The sequence below is a fragment of the Mus caroli genome, chromosome 10, assembly GCF_900094665.2.
Source record: "Mus caroli chromosome 10, CAROLI_EIJ_v1.1, whole genome shotgun sequence".
NCBI classification, from domain to species: domain Eukaryota; kingdom Metazoa; phylum Chordata; class Mammalia; order Rodentia; family Muridae; genus Mus; species Mus caroli.
This window is the reverse complement of record NC_034579.1, coordinates 27,434,690-27,451,989: the sequence shown is the minus strand read 5'-3', so window position 1 is coordinate 27,451,989 and position 17,300 is coordinate 27,434,690. Positions and strand designations below refer to the sequence as shown.

Genomic DNA, 17,300 nt, shown 5'->3' with positions numbered 1-17,300 from the left:
TCAGGCCGGAAGAGGCCTGTGGCCCTACTCAGGCCAGTTTTCTGTTTCCCTAACTAATGCAGTCTCAGGTCCTGCACGCAGTTGGATTGGAGCAGAAGCTGTGTTCCACTCACCAGAAGTCTTAAGATCCTGTGGCGGGTGTTGTGGGTAGCTGGCGACTGTCAGCCGACCCTGTTCCCTAGCTCCCCGGTGCTTTTCTGACCGGAAGAGGCTTGTCCCTCTTCCTCTTTTTATCTATCATTTTCTCCTTCTCTCTCTCCCCACCTTCTGTTCCACATTCCCTTTATCTTCCCACTCTCTTCTTTATTTTACAAATTAAGGTGGGAAGCAGGTTTACAGGAAATCACCTGAGTGCTGACTCATTCCTTGTTCTTAACCCCTCACAGGAGAATGGATTTAACATCAAATATAATTGGCTCCAGGGCTATCCACAACATTTCCTCCTTTCTGTCCAATTAAAAGACTATTTTATCTCAGATATAATTGGTCATAACTATTACTAGTTTGTAATTTATAAAGTACAAGAGACCTAACACCCAGTCCATCACCCTTATTAATTAAATAGAACCTCTGTAATCTAACCTTACTTAAAAGACTATATATTTCTGCACCTGGCTATGTCTTGGCTTTAGATTGAATGCCATCTGAAAACCACCCTCTCAAATCTGTTCCTCTCAAAGTAAAAAGCCTGAGTTGGCTAGGAGACTATGTAGTTTTTTTCAAACCATCAGAAATCCAAGAACGACTGGTATTAACTGAAAATATATAGGAAGCCTAACACAGCTTCCAAAATTTAGCCAGTTTATAGAGACCACTGATCACTTGGACAGTCCCTTACTTCAACATGTTGGAGCATCAGTCTTCAGCCTACTGGCCAGGGTCATCTGACAGACTTAGAAAAACAGGAATATTAAGGACTAGCCTACTCTGTCTCTGCAGAATCAAGCTGTCCTAACCTGTAATTGTGTCCTTTCTTCGCACAGTATTATGTCTGTAGATGAAATGAGGCAGTTCTTGCCTAGTGGCTCTTTCACCACAACTGGAGTAACACAAAGATGCTCAGTTTCTTCTTTGAATCCAAAACAGGGAAAGCTGTCAGGAGCAGACTAGTCTCAACAAGTGAATAACATTACATGTCACATTATGTGGACTTCTAACGTTTTTGAAAACCAACTATCTATGTAAGTAATCTGAAATGTTCTCTGTTACCTACTCTCACCCATTTCTGATTAAAATAACTGAAAACACCCTAACAATAAACTCAGAGCCATCAATTTCCTATTTGGCCCTTAACTTACAGGCTTAAACATCTCAGATCTGTTCATAGTAACAGCAATAGAAGGACTGGGTCTAAGCCCTGTACTTCAAAATTTTTACTATTAAAGACAACCTATAATCACCTCCAGCCCCAAAGCTTAGCGACTGGAATGATGACTCTTCAAACTTCTTCAAGCTGAATATGGGCTTTGAGATATTTTTGAAGGGAGGGGGAAAGGTAGGGAAATGGGGGAGTTGGTTGGCCAACCAATGATGGTATTAGTCTCTGATGTCTGTGTCCTGACTGGATCTGGATGAAAAACCTAGACATCAGGAGTTCAGGCAGGTCAGTTCATCATATCTGATGATGAAATTCACCAAGGTTGTATATTCTGTATTATATAAATCTCAAAACAAAATTTTAGTATCATCAACTGAACCTTTTTGTTTCATTCTCTGGAGTCTAGTTCTTCAGGGGGTCTCCCTCTATCAAATCTGATCCATATAACTCTGGAAGATGTAAACACCTTAATCACCTTTTCCAAAAACACAAAGATAAAACCTTTCCCTCAAATCAGCATATCCTTCAGCCAGTAACCAGGAAAACCTGTAGCTTGTCCTCTGTCCCAGAGGAACAATAAAACAACCACAATATTCAAAATCAGACACATTTTAGCCTATTTAGGCCTTTCTAATATCTCATGTCAGGATATTAACCCAAAATTCCCATGGAGTCCATGTTAGAGAATATGCGTCTCCTGCAGACTTTATCATACCATCTTTAAAACAATTTATTCACACTTCTATTTTCCTTTCCTTTTTCCTTCCCTTCCCTTTCTTTTCATTTCCTTTCTATATCTGCTGATAAGAGTCAGCTTGTCAAATCAGGATTTAAACCCAAAATTCCCATGGAGCCCATATTAGACAGAATATGAGTCTCCTATACGACTTATTAGAGCAATACATCTTTATACCATCTTTAAGTATCAAGAGGTTATGTTTCTCCCTTTATATCAATGAATTACCTGGTCTGGAGCCCTTTGTACCTTTGTCTTCCAATTCTTTATTCATAGGGAGAAGCTGAGTGTAAAAGACTTGTGTTATCTATGTCCCTGTTTGGAGGTAGGGGAGGCAGGGTGGGGAGAGAAGGATACAGGGAAGCAAACACAGAAAGGCTCTCTCGGGTGTAGAAGCTTCTCTTCCATGCTCTGTAAGCTCCTCAAACCCAGTCAGCTTCAAATCCATACTGCTACAGCCTAGGTCACTGCCCAAGCCCCATTCAGGGGTTGGGAGGCAGTGAATTTTTTTCTAAGGTTAGTTGAATTCAAATCAATACGTTGGGCTCCATTTTGTTGAGGTAAATCTCCAACCCAAATATGCCCCAGCAATGAAGACACAACTCAATTAACATGAACACATGCTGTGCACCTAGATTTTCCTGCTCTACTTGCTACATTATCATCTTCCACATCTAAGAGACCCTTTAGAACTTGCAGTTTCTCTAGGCCATGTGCTTCTGCTCCGCTTGCGCTTGCCGCTGCCTCCTCCTCCTCCTCCTGCTCCACCTTCCCTTTATCTGCCCAATCATCAGCTCTCCTTTATTTTACAAATTAAGGTGGGAAGCAGGTTTACAGGAAAGCAGCTGAATGCTGACTCATTCATTGTTTGCAGCCACTCAGAGGAGAATGGCATCAAATATAATCAGCCCCAGGGCTATCTACAACACCTGCCTGCTCTTGTTTTATTAAAGTTAAGTGAGTCCCCAAGTAATTCATCCTTTTAAAAACTAATTCAATGTTTTTTAACCGCTACTGTCTTTATATGTGGTATCCCAAAGACACCATACATAGTTTAAAGAACAATCCGATTTACCTACTTCATTGAAAACCATAACCTTAACTGTGTGATCCATTAGATACATCTGATCCTTGTTCCTCCTCAGATAATGTAAAGGATCATCCAATGGGAATTAACATAGCCAGAAATTGACCACATGTAACTTTTCAAGACTGTTAGTCTTTGGCATGTATTTCAAACAATAAACAATATAAAACACACCCTCCACTTCTAGCTTGTTTGTTTGATTATGTTTGAAATGATAAAAGTTAACCTTAGTTATATCATAGCTTCTTCTTTCTCATAGATCAAATAATGTTGGAGTCTCTACTATGCCCCATGTTTCTCATCAAGGTCAAAATCATCAGAAGAACAATATTGATTCCTTTAGAGCTATGTATCTTAATACCATTATTATAAATCAACTTCATATGATCCCCCCTGACATTTAAGAACAAATTCTAGGATACTCAGGCTGCCCCCCTAGCACAATCTCAGGTTCCCCCTTCATTCCCTCCTGACCTTTCCCTGTGTCTTGAGGTCTAAATTGCTCCTCCTTAAGAAGTAACCACTGTTTTCAGACCTAAGTGTATCTTTTGGACTTGAAACTTTCTCTTCTGGGCATGGTGACACAGGCCTTTAATCCCAGCACTTGGAAGACAGAGGCAGGCAGATGGGAGACAGAGGCAGATAGATTTCTGAGTTCGAGGCCAGCCTGGTCTACAGAGTGAGTTCAAGGACAGCCAAGGGTACATAGAGAAATCCTGTCTCAAAAAAACAAAAACAAAAACAAAAACAAAAAAAAGAAACTTTTTCTTCTTTTCCTCAGGTTATCTAGCCTTTAGTTCATTCCAAAATCTTTGGCTCATGTTTACCATGTAGCTTTTTATGCCATCCATCTGAAAGCCTTGAAAACAATGAAATATCACAAAGCAGCAAAATTTTAATAAGCCTTGGTCTCAGTTTCAGTGGAGACCTTTCTACTTACTTCTGTGTTGGTCTTCAGCTGCCCTAACAGATTTCAGTCTCTAACTCTGTGGAGAAAACCATTCTTCTAAAAGAGAACCTCAGATCTATGATGGTGAACATTCTTAATGCATCTAAGAGAATTAATTCTTTGTGAAATATCCTTGTTGGCAAGAGTGCACATGTACACATGTTGAATTTAGACACTGACTCTGCTTTTTGAACAAAAATCTCTCAAAGTACAAACTTTAAATATGGTTGTTAATTATTAATCATCCTGATATTGTCTGTATTGGCTAATGTAGAAATATAGGCAATTTCAAAAATGAAAGCACTTTACTCTGTAAAACTTTGATTGGATTCTAAAGCTGTCTCAACTTTAGAATTTATAATTTGGAGGGTGTACACAGAAACATTTGAGCCCTCTATCTTTCTAACATTGCTTTCCCTATGTTTGGTATATCATTCCACTCTGAATGAGAAAAGAGAATCTGCTTCAAATAAAACTAGAGGAAAAGGTTTTCTCAATACTAAAATAAAGTCCACTGCCATGCTATATATATATATATATATATATATATATATATATATATATATAGAGAGAGAGAGAGAGAGAGAGAGAGAGAGAGATCATATATGTTACAGGGTATGAGGAGATAGTTAGTGAAATATATTCCCAGAAAACATGAAGCCCTGAGCCTGCACCCCAGCACCCATCTAAAAAGCTGGGGGAAGAAAAAGCAAACAGATGTGGTAGCACACACTGCTGTCTCAGTACTAGGGAGGAAGTGCCAAATGGATCAATGCTGGCCAGCCAGCATAGTTGAATCACAAGCTTCAGGCAAAGGTTTTTGAGAGACCTTGTCTCAAAAACCAGTCTGGAAAACGAACCAAGGAAAACTCCAAATCCATATATGCACATGTACACAAACATTTGTGTGCACCTGTACAAACTTGTGGACCTGTACATACACACAACTAAAAATTCATGCAAGAAAATTCAATTGAAAGAAGTCAATCAGATAACACACTATAGCAGGAAGGGTGAGACAGTAGAGTGGGAGAAGAACTCCCATAAGGGACCAGAGACATGAGCTCAGTCCTTAGAGACCACAGAAAGTGGGAGGAGAGAACCGAATCCATAAAGCTGTCCTGTAACCTCTGTCTGTGCACAGATTCATACACGCACGCATATGCACACATGTGCATGCACACATATACAATGATGCTTTTCAAAACCACAAGATTATTGAAACACAAAGGTCAGTTGCCATGGGAGCTAAGAAAGAAACATAGCAAAGGAAGCACAGGGACAGTTTTACACAAAGGGTCAATTAGGGATACTATATGAGAGACATATACCATATGTATTTGTCAAACTCAATATATTGTACAAGACCAAGAGTGAACCCTAGAGGAAACTATTAATTTCTGGTGATAGTGATGCAGCAATATAGGCTAATCAGTTGTAACTAATATACAGCTCTGATGGGGAACATTAATATTGGGAAAAGGCATGTATGTGAATATGGTAGAAGGGACACTATAAGGAGACCTATACCTTTTGTTAAGTTTTGCTGTGAGCCAAATACCACATGACAGACAAATAGCCTTTGTTAAAAGATTTCTTCGTTGAATAGTCATGGGCTCACCATTACTTCATGCTTTGCCAGACTTGCTATCTGCACCACCCTAGGGTATTAACAAGAGAACAAAAGGAAGACAAAGAAAGCCAATAGAATAAGCTGCTGGGAAAATGAAGGTCGCTGAGTGAATCCAATTTAGCCTGTATTTCCATGTCTTTCTCTTTCATGTAATCTCTTTTGTAGTCCTTTTATAGTTTTTGCCTCTTATCTCACCACAAAAAACTCAATATGTGCACCTGAAATCAAGCCAGCAAAGTGTATCTTTTTCAAAGACCTCTATTTCCTTCCTCAGTTCTATTGCTGTTACTGCTTGCTTGGTTGATTGTTTTGCCAAAGCTTGGTGTTCTAAAGTAAGCAGTTGTTATGATGTAAATCCAGCACTTTGGAGGGGGAGGTAGGTATATCTCTTATTTCAAGGCCAACCTGATCTACAAAACAAATTCCAGGACAGCCTGGTCTACAAAGCAAGTTCCAGGGCAATCAGGGCTACACAAAGAAACCCTGTCTAGAAGAGGGGAGAAAGATCTTGAAGGTTTACTACTTAGACAGGAATGGGGTTCTTGGGGAGTTATCTATTTTCTTTGATGTCAGAGACCAACTGAACTAGGAACACTCCAATGCTGAGCTGACTGGGGTCTGTAATCAGGTAGAGGTATTTTTCTCTCACATGTCAGAAAGTGAACAAGTTATGGGCTAGGACCCCTGCTAGACAATGGTTAAATATGTTGGTATTTATCAGTTTCTCTGTTCTAGTTTGGACTTCCTCACAGTATGGTGGCTGTATCAAGAGAGATCCTGACAAAGAGAAAAATAGGAAAATAAATGACCCTTAATGATCTATCTTAAAAACAGCATAACATCCTTGCTGCAAGCCTCAAACATGCCACAAAGCCTCTATTCAGGTTTGAGAGGAATCATTCAGAGGTTCAAACCGTGGCATGGGAAGAAGACCAATATTACTTTGCATGAATATTTGGAATAGGGAATATTCTTGCAGCCATTTTGGAAAATTTCATTTGCTATGGTAATTCTTATTGTATCTTATTGTGTCTTTCACTTAATACCTTTGTATGCAACTCATTTGAGTGATTGATTAGACTTTGTTCCACACCTAACTTCTTCTTGTATTAGATTATAAACCACAAGATGATATGGTAAGCATAGCCATATTGAATTAATTTACATGATATTCAACCAGTCCTCTTTACCTCAGAATATATAATATTAGTAGTAATCTGCAACTCTGGACAATACATGGAATTGGTTCATGATGATTAGTTTTATGATATAACATTTGAAATGTGCTCCAAAAATGTTCACATTAACCAAAAAGTTATATTCCATCTTTGATGTGCAAGAGACAATTGGAGTTAATGAGTCCAATCAAGTTGCTTGAGAAATGTACATTTTGCCCTTCTGAAAAATATAGAGAACATTGTAAAGCCATAATTCAATCTCACAGTTGAACAAAGATCGCTACCTTCAAGAAACTATTTTTTCTTCTCTTTCATCATTAGTCATTTTTAGTTTATTTAATTAATTTAAAGTTTATACTTATAATTTGTGGAGACCTTGATCACTCATTTCTATCTATTATGTAAAGTTAACTAACAGATGCAACTGTCCTTTTTCAGTTGACTTCATAGGTGGCTTTGATTCTTATGGCTACCAAGGGCCTCAGAAGACATCTCACTTACAACTTCAACCAATGTACATGTAAGTACTTTACTTTAAAGATATTTTTTTGAGGTATGAACAGGTAGTCAAATAAATATATCATGGCACAAAAAAAAATGCATGCAACTTTCCCTTGGTTGTATATTTCCATTTTCTACTATTAATATTGTTTTGAGTAGTATGAATCTAAAAACATTTTCTTTGCGATTAAAAAAAAAGACTTATTTTAAGAAGGTTGTCTTTAAAGTTTCCTTTAGTCTTCAGTATCATCTATATGGCTTAAAAGCCTCTAGTGTATAACAATTCTTTGAATTACCCAAAATATGTATAGTTTGAAATTTTTCTAACAGTTTAGGTAGTTTACTCTCTGGCTGCACCAGTATAATCCCAATAGATGCTGGTTGTATTCATATCATGGTTATCAGCTCTTCAAAATAGTCTTGAGTGTTCATCTGGATGACAAATGCTCATTCACTCTAGTGATGGCTACATATTCAAAAAATATCAAACTCTGAGCCATACTTTATCTTTGTAAAAGTCAAAAATAAAACAGGAACATTGGAACTGAAACTGATCAGACCCTTAACTGTAGCACTCAAGAGCACAGACAAGCAACCAGAGCCTGATTTTTATATCTGTGTCTAGGCAAATTCCCTTGGATAACAACTGATAGCAAATTCTATATCTCAGCATCAAGTGATATGCTGAATTGCAAGAGAAGATCAAAATAGAAAGTAAGCTTCCAATTCATTTTAAAATGTGAACTTCTCTTTGAAGATATGTGTTTGTTGTTGTTGTCCTCCACCATTAAGTCATTTACCTTTTGATTCCTTCAGCATCTACTCCAAACAGATTAATCTTTAGATACTTTTCATTAGATTCTCTTTTAAAAGAGAATGATGTTTGTATTGTGCTTGACTTTTTCTGTGTCACTTGTAGTTTTCTGCAAGTGTTTGAATAGCACCACTCATTAAAAACAAATTGTAGTTGTTTAGAAATCCAGCAGTCTACATGACATTCAAAGCATTTCCCCTCCAAACAGTAGATAACAATTCTTCCTCTACATCCAAAGCCACTGCCTATTTCAAGCACCCATGTTCAACCATTGAGTTTTCCAGTTTCATTATTTCAGAACTTTTGTCTCATCCTACACATAGCCGCCAAATTAATAATCCTAAATTCCTCAATGACCTTTTCACTTTCCTTTCCAAAAGGTAGTAATGATTCCCTGAGCTCCTCATCGCAGCCTTGTATGTTGAACTAGGCATAGTGTTTTATTGAAATACTCTCTCTTCAACTCTTTTTTTTTTTTAAGCTTTACTTATTTCATGTATGTGAGTACACTGTCACTGTCTTCAGACACAGCAGAAGACAGCATCAGATGCCCATTACAGATGGTTGTGAGCCACCATGTGGTTGCTGGGAATTGAACTCAGGACCTCTGGAAGAGCAGTCAGTGCTCTTAACCACTGAGCCATCTCTCCAGCTCCTCTCCTCAACTCTTAATAGTTTTTGTGCCTCAGCTATAAGCAAGGGATGCCAGACAGTCCTAGGAACACACAGTGCTAGAGTAGAAGCTGACTAACACCTACTGAATGAGCGCAGATTCTCTAGCAGCTTCCCTTAGCCACTTTTTTCCCCAACAAAACTAGAATGTTTGTGTTCTCCAAAAATGACACATATTTTTCCCACTCCTGAATATGTTTTTTCTTTCCTGAATATGTGTGTGTGTGTGTGTATCAAACATATTGTTTCCAATCAGATATTTGTAATTATAATGTTAATATTTGGACAAGAATTTTTAAAAGACATCTTCATTAAGAATTAAATTTCCTAAAGACCAAACATCCCCTAATTTTCTTAAACAGAAACCTTTACATACCAAATAAACATAATCAAATATTGTTTTCTCCAGCAATGCCTGGGAACAGCACAATTACATGACAGCTTTTACATCTCATTGCTCATGAGATGCTGGTCATTTCAAAGGACTCACATATAGATGTTAGGATACCTAAAGGTACATGAGAAATGACTAATCAAAACTCTGCCTTCACCTCTTCTGTAGAACATCCCATAGAATACATCAGACTACAAAAATCTGTTGGGGGGGTTGTTTTTGGTTTTGGTTTTGTTTTTGTTTTTGTTTTTGTTTTTTGAAACTGACTCTAGAATCAGGAAAACCGAACTCACCCAGCTTACTAGTGATACAACTGAGAGCACCATCTACTTTTCCTGACCCTTTGTTTGATGGTCTCTTCAATTTCTTAGATAGACTGTGAGCCATCCTGGCATTGCCATTCCTGGCTTTATTTCACTCTATTGCACAGTTAATTTGGCTGTCACATTTCCATGCACACCCCCATCCTGACCCCATCTCCCTTATCTCCTTTTGACTTTATACTATACATTGTTGAATTAGGATGTTTACAATTATGCAGCTTTCAAAATCCATCCTCCTACTGCCTAGTGGGATCACATGAAAAGTCAAACTGATTCATCTGTAAACCTCATCCCAGCTAAGAGGCTTACATGCCAAGCATGTCCTCAGTCTTTGTCATTTGGAGTATACCTTTTCTGTCAACTCGCCATAAATTTGTCTTGTAAAGTAAGAATAATTGAACATCATGGGCAAATTCAAACATCCTAGCAATATTATATAGCCACTGGAAATAAAAGCTGCTCTGTTAAAAGACAGAAAATGCTAAAAAGCAATGTGCAGTTTTAGTTATGGGATTGCTACCACAACCAACCAATCTGTATTCTGGCTTCTGAAAAAAGTTATGAAGTCACTGCCAGCAAGAACACACAATTACAGCCAAAGGTTATTCCATCCTCTTTATTGGTAGTTCAATTGTGTGTGTTTTCTTAGTTTATGATTCTTCAGTTATATAATCATATAAGAGGAAGATTCTCTCTCTCTTAATACAGCTTGTCACATAAATACAAAGTAAATTGACTTTCTAACAAAGTAATTTTTTTTATCCCAACTGGCCTATGTGTCATGGCACATATAGACAAGATGGTGTCTCCTCCCTAATAATACAAATGCCTTATATTCTACTAGACAGTATGTAAAACCACTGTATCATTTTGGCAGCTGATGGCAATACATGCTCATTTTCATCTGTTCCCTGAATGATCATAGATGACCTCTGTCAATGGCATGGCACTGAGGGATAGAGGGAAGGCAGAAACTGTTTAAACCCCAATTTGAGATCCTGCTTTCTCTTTTTCCACCAATCTTTTTTTTTTTTTCTGTTGGCTCTTATACTTAGAGAAGTGGGGGTAGGGTGAGCAATCTAGCATTCTCTCTTGATTAAAAGCACCTTTTCTCTCTCTCAGGTCAAAATAACACAGATGGCTCTGTCTGTCAGCCCATGGACTCCTCAAATGATTTGTGCGGTGGCCTCTTGCCTTTTATGAAGCTCAAGAAGCAAATGGATTTAAATACACATACATGTTATCAGACCAAACAGGAAGTTTCTACATAGACACATGAGTGAACACACACACACACACACACCACTGCCATTATCATGCACACATCAACTACACTGGACCTCCTCTTTCTGACTGAAACTGATAAATATGCAGGATACCCCCATCCTAGATTTCCTTAATGCAGGCTCCCTTCTTCCAGACCTTTGAAGGTGGGAAAGGAGCTGTATGTGTGTCTTCTGCAGATCCCTACTTACCCATCTGCAGCCCAGTCAGTTGGCTCTGTGAGGTGCCAAGTTAACCCAGGCACACAAGTTTGGAACCCTGTTCTCTGCACTCCATGCAATACATCTTGATTGCACCACAGCTACTTTAATTGAAAAAACTGGTCAGACAGAACATGCCATGATGACCTTGTACCAAATGCAAAATGGCAGGTTGTTTGCCCTAAAGGCTATACTGTACATACTTGCCTTAAACCACCTGCATTGTGTGCCCGAGACTCTCAGTGCAAATGTCCTCCCAGTCACATCCTTTAGGCGAACACACTGCTATCAATTCCGGACTATTGAATCAAGGAATAAGACTGAACCACTCAGCAGCTCCAGTGTGTCTGTAAGAAATTGATGTTTTACTACTGAGCCTCTTCAGTGGCCACAAAGAGACAAAGAACCAACAACAACAGTAACTGTCATCTTCATGTCTCTTAAACATGGTCTTCTGATGGTGGAACAAAGTAAAATGTATTATTCTACTAAACTCATTAATCTACTAAAAGCAGAAATGGCTTAACTGGTTGGTTTTCTTTCTTGCACTTTAAGTGCTTTTCTAAGTCTCTGCAAATCATTTTTCCTAACAGAGGAAACAGTTGTGGATTTCTATGACAGAGACCAACTATGTATTAGCTATGTTTACTCTTTTATATCTAATTCAAATCCAAGACCCAATGTAGGTGAACTTTCTTTTCTAACTTCAGCATACAAGATTATTTTTGGGGTGGGTGGGTGGGGTGCAATAGTTAACTTAGTGGAATCTTTGAGATCTCTTTGTGATATTTGGGGGATCTGTTGTGTGTTATACTGTATTCCAATTCTGTATTAGTGTGGCAGAAGAAAAAAAAAACGTGCTGTTGACGTAGTTGGCAATGAGATACCTTTGGAGACAATAGTAGATCAATGTGTTTATGGGATATTCTGAACTCCTAGGCAATTTAGTTTTTTATTTGCAAGCACTCTTTGGTTTTCATTAGTGGAAGACATAATTAGCTCAAGCTTATCAGTAACACGAATGAGTCATGCTTTTCTTGAATCTACTTGAGACACTAAAATCAAGTTTTCTTTAGCACATCACCTTCGTGTGCAGTGAAATTCAGACTGAGAAGTTAGACATTGGCATGGAACAACTCCTTTTCTTTTGGTACTTACTTTCCTTTTAGTTTCAGTTTCTGGGTTAACCCTTTTTGCATTCAGATCTCCATTAAGACAGGCCAGTTGCTGTGTTTGCAAAGATGTTTGCAACACATGCCCATTTGAACCCATTTAAACTCAATGAAGGCACTAAAAATGGCCATTGAGACATAAACTTCATACACAAAAAGGTTTTAACACTCACACTTGAGTTTTCCCAGTGGCTTGTATATGTCAGTGCATACCTATATGTGTGAAATGGACAGTTGCAAACACATCAGTGAAACCTCCTATGGTGTTTTTATAGTGATATGCATGTTTAATGTTTGAGGAGCTAGTTGCCAATGTACTGTCCTTTTATTCCTAAAATATAAATACTATACATGCCAGAAGCTATTCTAATGTGACTTTTGACATGAGGTTTCACTGCATTGCTGCTGGGATGGGATTCCACCTTGTGGTACATGTGTAGGGAGGGAGTAAAATAAGCTATCATGTTTCCTTTTAAGTTGCAGCCAACTCTCCACCAAGTCAGTATATCATCACCACCAAAGTTTTCAGAAACAGTTGTTGACTACTCAAGAGTAGTCAGTGGGCAGGCCTTTTTAGGAGCAGTAAGCAAAGTACTGGGATTCTAGCTGGGAAACATCAAAGCTGTCAGCTGTATCCTCCTCAAAACCTGGTGAAGAATGCTATTTTTCTAGGCTGAACTTTTGTTATAAACCTAATATTCTGAAAGCAAGAGTTAACTATCTTGATCTGTCTTTTTTTCTCCTCTTGGATTTGTTAATTCTGAATGTATTTTTAACAGAGTGATTTTTTTGACTTTACTAGTGTAATTTGCATTTTAAAAATAAATGGAAAAATGATTAAGTTTCTGAGCCCTCCCTGAAAGACCCTGCTTCTTCTCCTGGTGTGTTGTGATTATGTCACTGACAGAGAAAGCCCAGTAGCCTTGAATGCTGCTGCTGCTGCTGCTAATGTTCTATGCAATCCATGGAGTGGTCAGCCATGAAGAACTGCCAGGCCTGGCCCTGTTCTAGCTCAGCTATATGTAACATTCACATCAATTCTGGCAACATTGAGATCTCACTTAGACTACCTGCAAGAGTCTTGCTATAACCTGTTGAATGATTTTCCTACCTTCTACAATTCTAGCTTGAAAGGGCACCAGAATTATATATATATAATTGGATTGGGTCCAAAAAGATGACTCAGCAGTTAAGATCATTGGCTGTTCTTCCAGAGCACCCAAGGGTGACTCCCATCCATCACTCATTGGTACCTCATGACCTTTGTAGCTCTAGTCCAGGGGATTCATTGCCTGTCTTCTGACCTTCACAGGCACTAGGCACAAAAGTAGTGTATATACATGAAGGCCAAACATCCATACCCATAAAATAAAGTAATAATCTTTTTAAAATTTTGGTTAATTTATAAGAAGGGATTTTAAATTTAAATTTAAAATATTCAGATGTGTGCTTGTAAGTGCACATGTGCCTTGGGGGGAGTGCACATGCAGGTATGTCTGCGGAGGTCAAAAGTCAGTTCTCAGGAACTATTCCCTTTGTTTAATGAGGTAGAGTCTCTCACTTAGACCTTGGAGTCACCAATTAGGCAGGCTAGCTAGTGAGCCCCAGAAATTCACCCATCTCTGCTTCACAGGTACTAAAATTACAAGGAAGTTGGTGTTCAAGCTTAGTGCCACATGCTTATATGGCAACATTTTACCACTTGAGCTATTGCTCCAGCTCCTATTGTGTTGTAAATGGAATAATGATTGCCCTTTGATAACATAAGCTGTTGACGTTGTTAGAATGTGGTATGTACTTCATCAGAAGACAAATGTATGAAAACAGCTTAGAGTAGGGGAGCCAAACAGAAAAGATTAACCCCTATTAGTTGCCCTTAATTATACTTGATGGTCAGTGTAAGCGTGGACAGGTAGACAGTAGCTGGCCCAGGCTAACAGGGGCTCAGGCTACTGCTGATGTATGCTACTCCAACTGTACACAGACACATACTAGCTGCCACAAATCAAAATTCCAACACTGTAAGCAAGGGCCTTAGAAGCTGTGCTGTGTACCAAGGGGCTAGAGATGTGGATTTTTCAGTGGTTGACCTGCTGGCTACATAGTAGGAACAAAATGTATAGGTGGTGTTCACCAAAGCCTGTGAGGATCACTTCCAGGATGCTTCTTCATTGATGGTGAAGTCAAAGATACACAGCATCTCCATTGCATCAAAAGGGACTAAATGAACGGGTCAGCAGTATAGACATACACACATATGCCTCAAGGAAAATATTCTTCAGGAAGTCATCATCATAAGATTTGTAAATAACAATCATAACTAAGGTTATACTTGGTAATTATTTAAAACATAAGAGGAGGAACACTGAGGCATGTAGCCAATGTTCCAAGTTGATGTAATGACTACAGAATTTTAGTTAGGAAATACAAACTATTTTTTAAATAATTTGTATTTAAAATTGACCTCTAAAATCCATATAGATTCATTATAGAGACCAAAAAATAATAATAATAACAGTATCATGTACTAATCTGGAATATATAATTCTCCAATCCACAGAAAATTCTTCTGTGAACCTGGGTCAGCATACAAACTCAACTTTATCAACTGACCCTGGATTATATAAATTCAAGTGACTTAGGATTTTTTTAAAAGCCCTAACACAGTGTTAAATTATAAAATTATAGCTTCTGAGCTATTGTATATTAGGTTTGATGTAGTTTTGATATTAAAACATATTTTATTCTATTATAGTTCTTTCAAAAACCAATAACCCATAGCCAGATGTAAACATGGATGTATGATATATCCTTCTGTATTACCTTACCAATTATATTCAGTTTTATGGTAAGGTTTACAATGGTTGAATTTATCATACACTTTTGAATAAGTAAACTAGAGGGATTAAGACCATTTAAATGGGCTGGAGTGATAGCTCAGTGGTTAAAAGCACTGGCTGCTCATCCAGAGGTCCTGAGTTCAACTCCCAGCAACCACATGGTGGCTCACAACCACTCATAATAGGATCTGATGCCCTCTACTGGTGTGCCTGAAGACATCTACAGTATACTCACATAAAATAAATAAATCTTTTTTAAAAGGACTTCTTAAACATGGCTAATTCTCTCACACCTGCTTTCTATCTACTTCCAAGAAAGAAAAGAACTGTAGAATCACTATGTGATGTTCAATGTAAAACATTTTAGTACACTAAAATAGTTGTTCTTGGTTCTTGATGGCTATGAAGGGAGATTATCTCGAACATTTGTGCATTCTATGCCATTTAATTTAGTGAGAAATTGAATGAGATAATATATGCTAGGATTATATTTATCGCTGAAATCTTCTAAACCTTGATGAGCTTTGAAAGCAAATAACGATGAAAATGCAGGAAAGTTCCTCGCAATACAAGTAAAGTTAGGTACATTTTGTATTCTACAGAATTATAGTAACATCATTGTTTAATCATTAAAGATCAAAAATAATGAGCTTAAGGGTTGGATGGATATGAAGGGTGATGTTTATGTGATAAATTCAGAGAGGATTCCACATGTTGATTCTCTTACTCCATCTAAATAATTATTAAAATTAATGTAAATCTTTCCCATAATGAAATTTCCTTAATAATATGACACCTTGATATTAAAATAAGTATTTTGGTGGCTGATCATTATGCCTTCATATGAATTTAAACAGTTGCAGCGATGGAATAAAACAGCTCCCCAAAAAGATTACAAATTGATGCTGAGTTTAGCATGAGTGATGCTGTCACTTCAAGATTGATGGATTAATTTAACTAATCAGTCAGTCTTTCTGATGAGTCCTTCAGGGGCTTATTTAGCAGAGGAATACTCTGTGTATTCCCTTCCAGGAGCCTGTCATTTTTCTTAATTATTCTTCTAGTTTTACTCATTATATTTTGCGGGGGATATGCTGATCTTCATGTGCAAAAGGTTTTGCACGCAGATGTCCAGACATAAATCTTCCAAGCTTCAAACTAGAGGCTGCCTAAACACCTGAGCCTCCTCTGTGATATGTGAGCAAAATAACAATTAACAAATAACATCAAACAAATAAGTGAACACTGACTAATAAATGGTAAATCAATAGAAAAGGGACCAATTAAGGGAAGGTTGTAGAAATATTTCATTCATAAAGATAGTTATGCTATCCACATGCTTGACACATGGAGAACTGACCTCTCTGTAGAAGGCTAACCTCCTCAACCCACAAAGCACATTAGATAGAGGTAGAAAAGTTGGGTGTCTGGGACTCATGCTAAACACTCATGATAAGACAAAAATCATATTCAGTGATTATGTTGCTTCAGCTAATGACAGGTAAATAAATATTCTTAAATATGAAATATTTCTACCTTTAATGAGTCAAACCATTTGCCTTTTAATCTGAAAAAATATGAGACTGTGGATGTAGCTCAGCTGAGTAAGTGCTTGCCTAGAATGCAGGAGGCTCGGTGTCTCATCATATAGAGCCGGATCTAGTGTACACAACACACAATCACAGCATTTAGGAGACAAAAGGAGATGGATTAAAAGTTTAGGGTTATCCTTGAATATACCAAAATATTGAGGCTAACCTGGGTCATATGGGACCCTGTCCCCATTTCTTTTCTTTTTTTTTTTGTTATTAGATTATTTTCTTTATTTACATTTCAAATGTTATCCCCTTTCCTGGTTTCCCTTCCAAAAACCCCTCTCCCCTCCTTCCTCCCCCTGTTCACCAACCCACCCACTCCTACTTCCTGGCCCTAGCATTCCCCTATACTGGGGCATAGAGCTATCACAGAACCAAGAACCTCACTTCCCATTGATGATCAACTAGATCATCCTCTGCTACATATACAACTAGAGCCATGAGTCCCACCATGTGTTTTCTTTGGTTGGTCGTTTAATCCCAGGGAGCTCTGGGGGTACTAGTTAGTTCATATTGTTGTTCCTCCTATGGGGCTGCAAACCCCTTCAGCTCCTTGGGTACTTTCTCTAGCTCCTTCATTGGGGACCCTGTGCTCCATCCAATG

The 17,300-nt window shown here is 38.0% G+C and overlaps 1 protein-coding gene across 3 annotated transcripts in view; it reads left to right on the top strand.

Annotated features, from left to right (window-relative positions):
• The window catches only part of Nkain2 (sodium/potassium transporting ATPase interacting 2), a 1,235,726-nt gene extending 1,222,603 nt beyond the window's left edge, over positions 1 to 13,123 (top strand). For 2 of the 3 annotated variants that reach the window (XR_003837744.1, XR_003837745.1), the window contains exons 6-8: positions 7,340 to 7,421; positions 8,028 to 8,116; positions 10,728 to 11,808. Coding sequence is in view for 1 of the 3 variants with exons in the window: in XM_021173756.2 (XP_021029415.1) it covers positions 7,340 to 7,421; positions 10,728 to 10,737 (92 nt within the window). In the remaining 2 variants the exon portion in view is untranslated. Of the gene's footprint in view, positions 1 to 7,339; positions 7,422 to 8,027; positions 8,117 to 10,727 lie in introns of all 3 variants that reach the window. The other variant, XM_021173756.2, reaches the window with a different exon arrangement.
• The last annotated feature ends 4,177 nt before the right edge of the window (positions 13,124 to 17,300 follow it).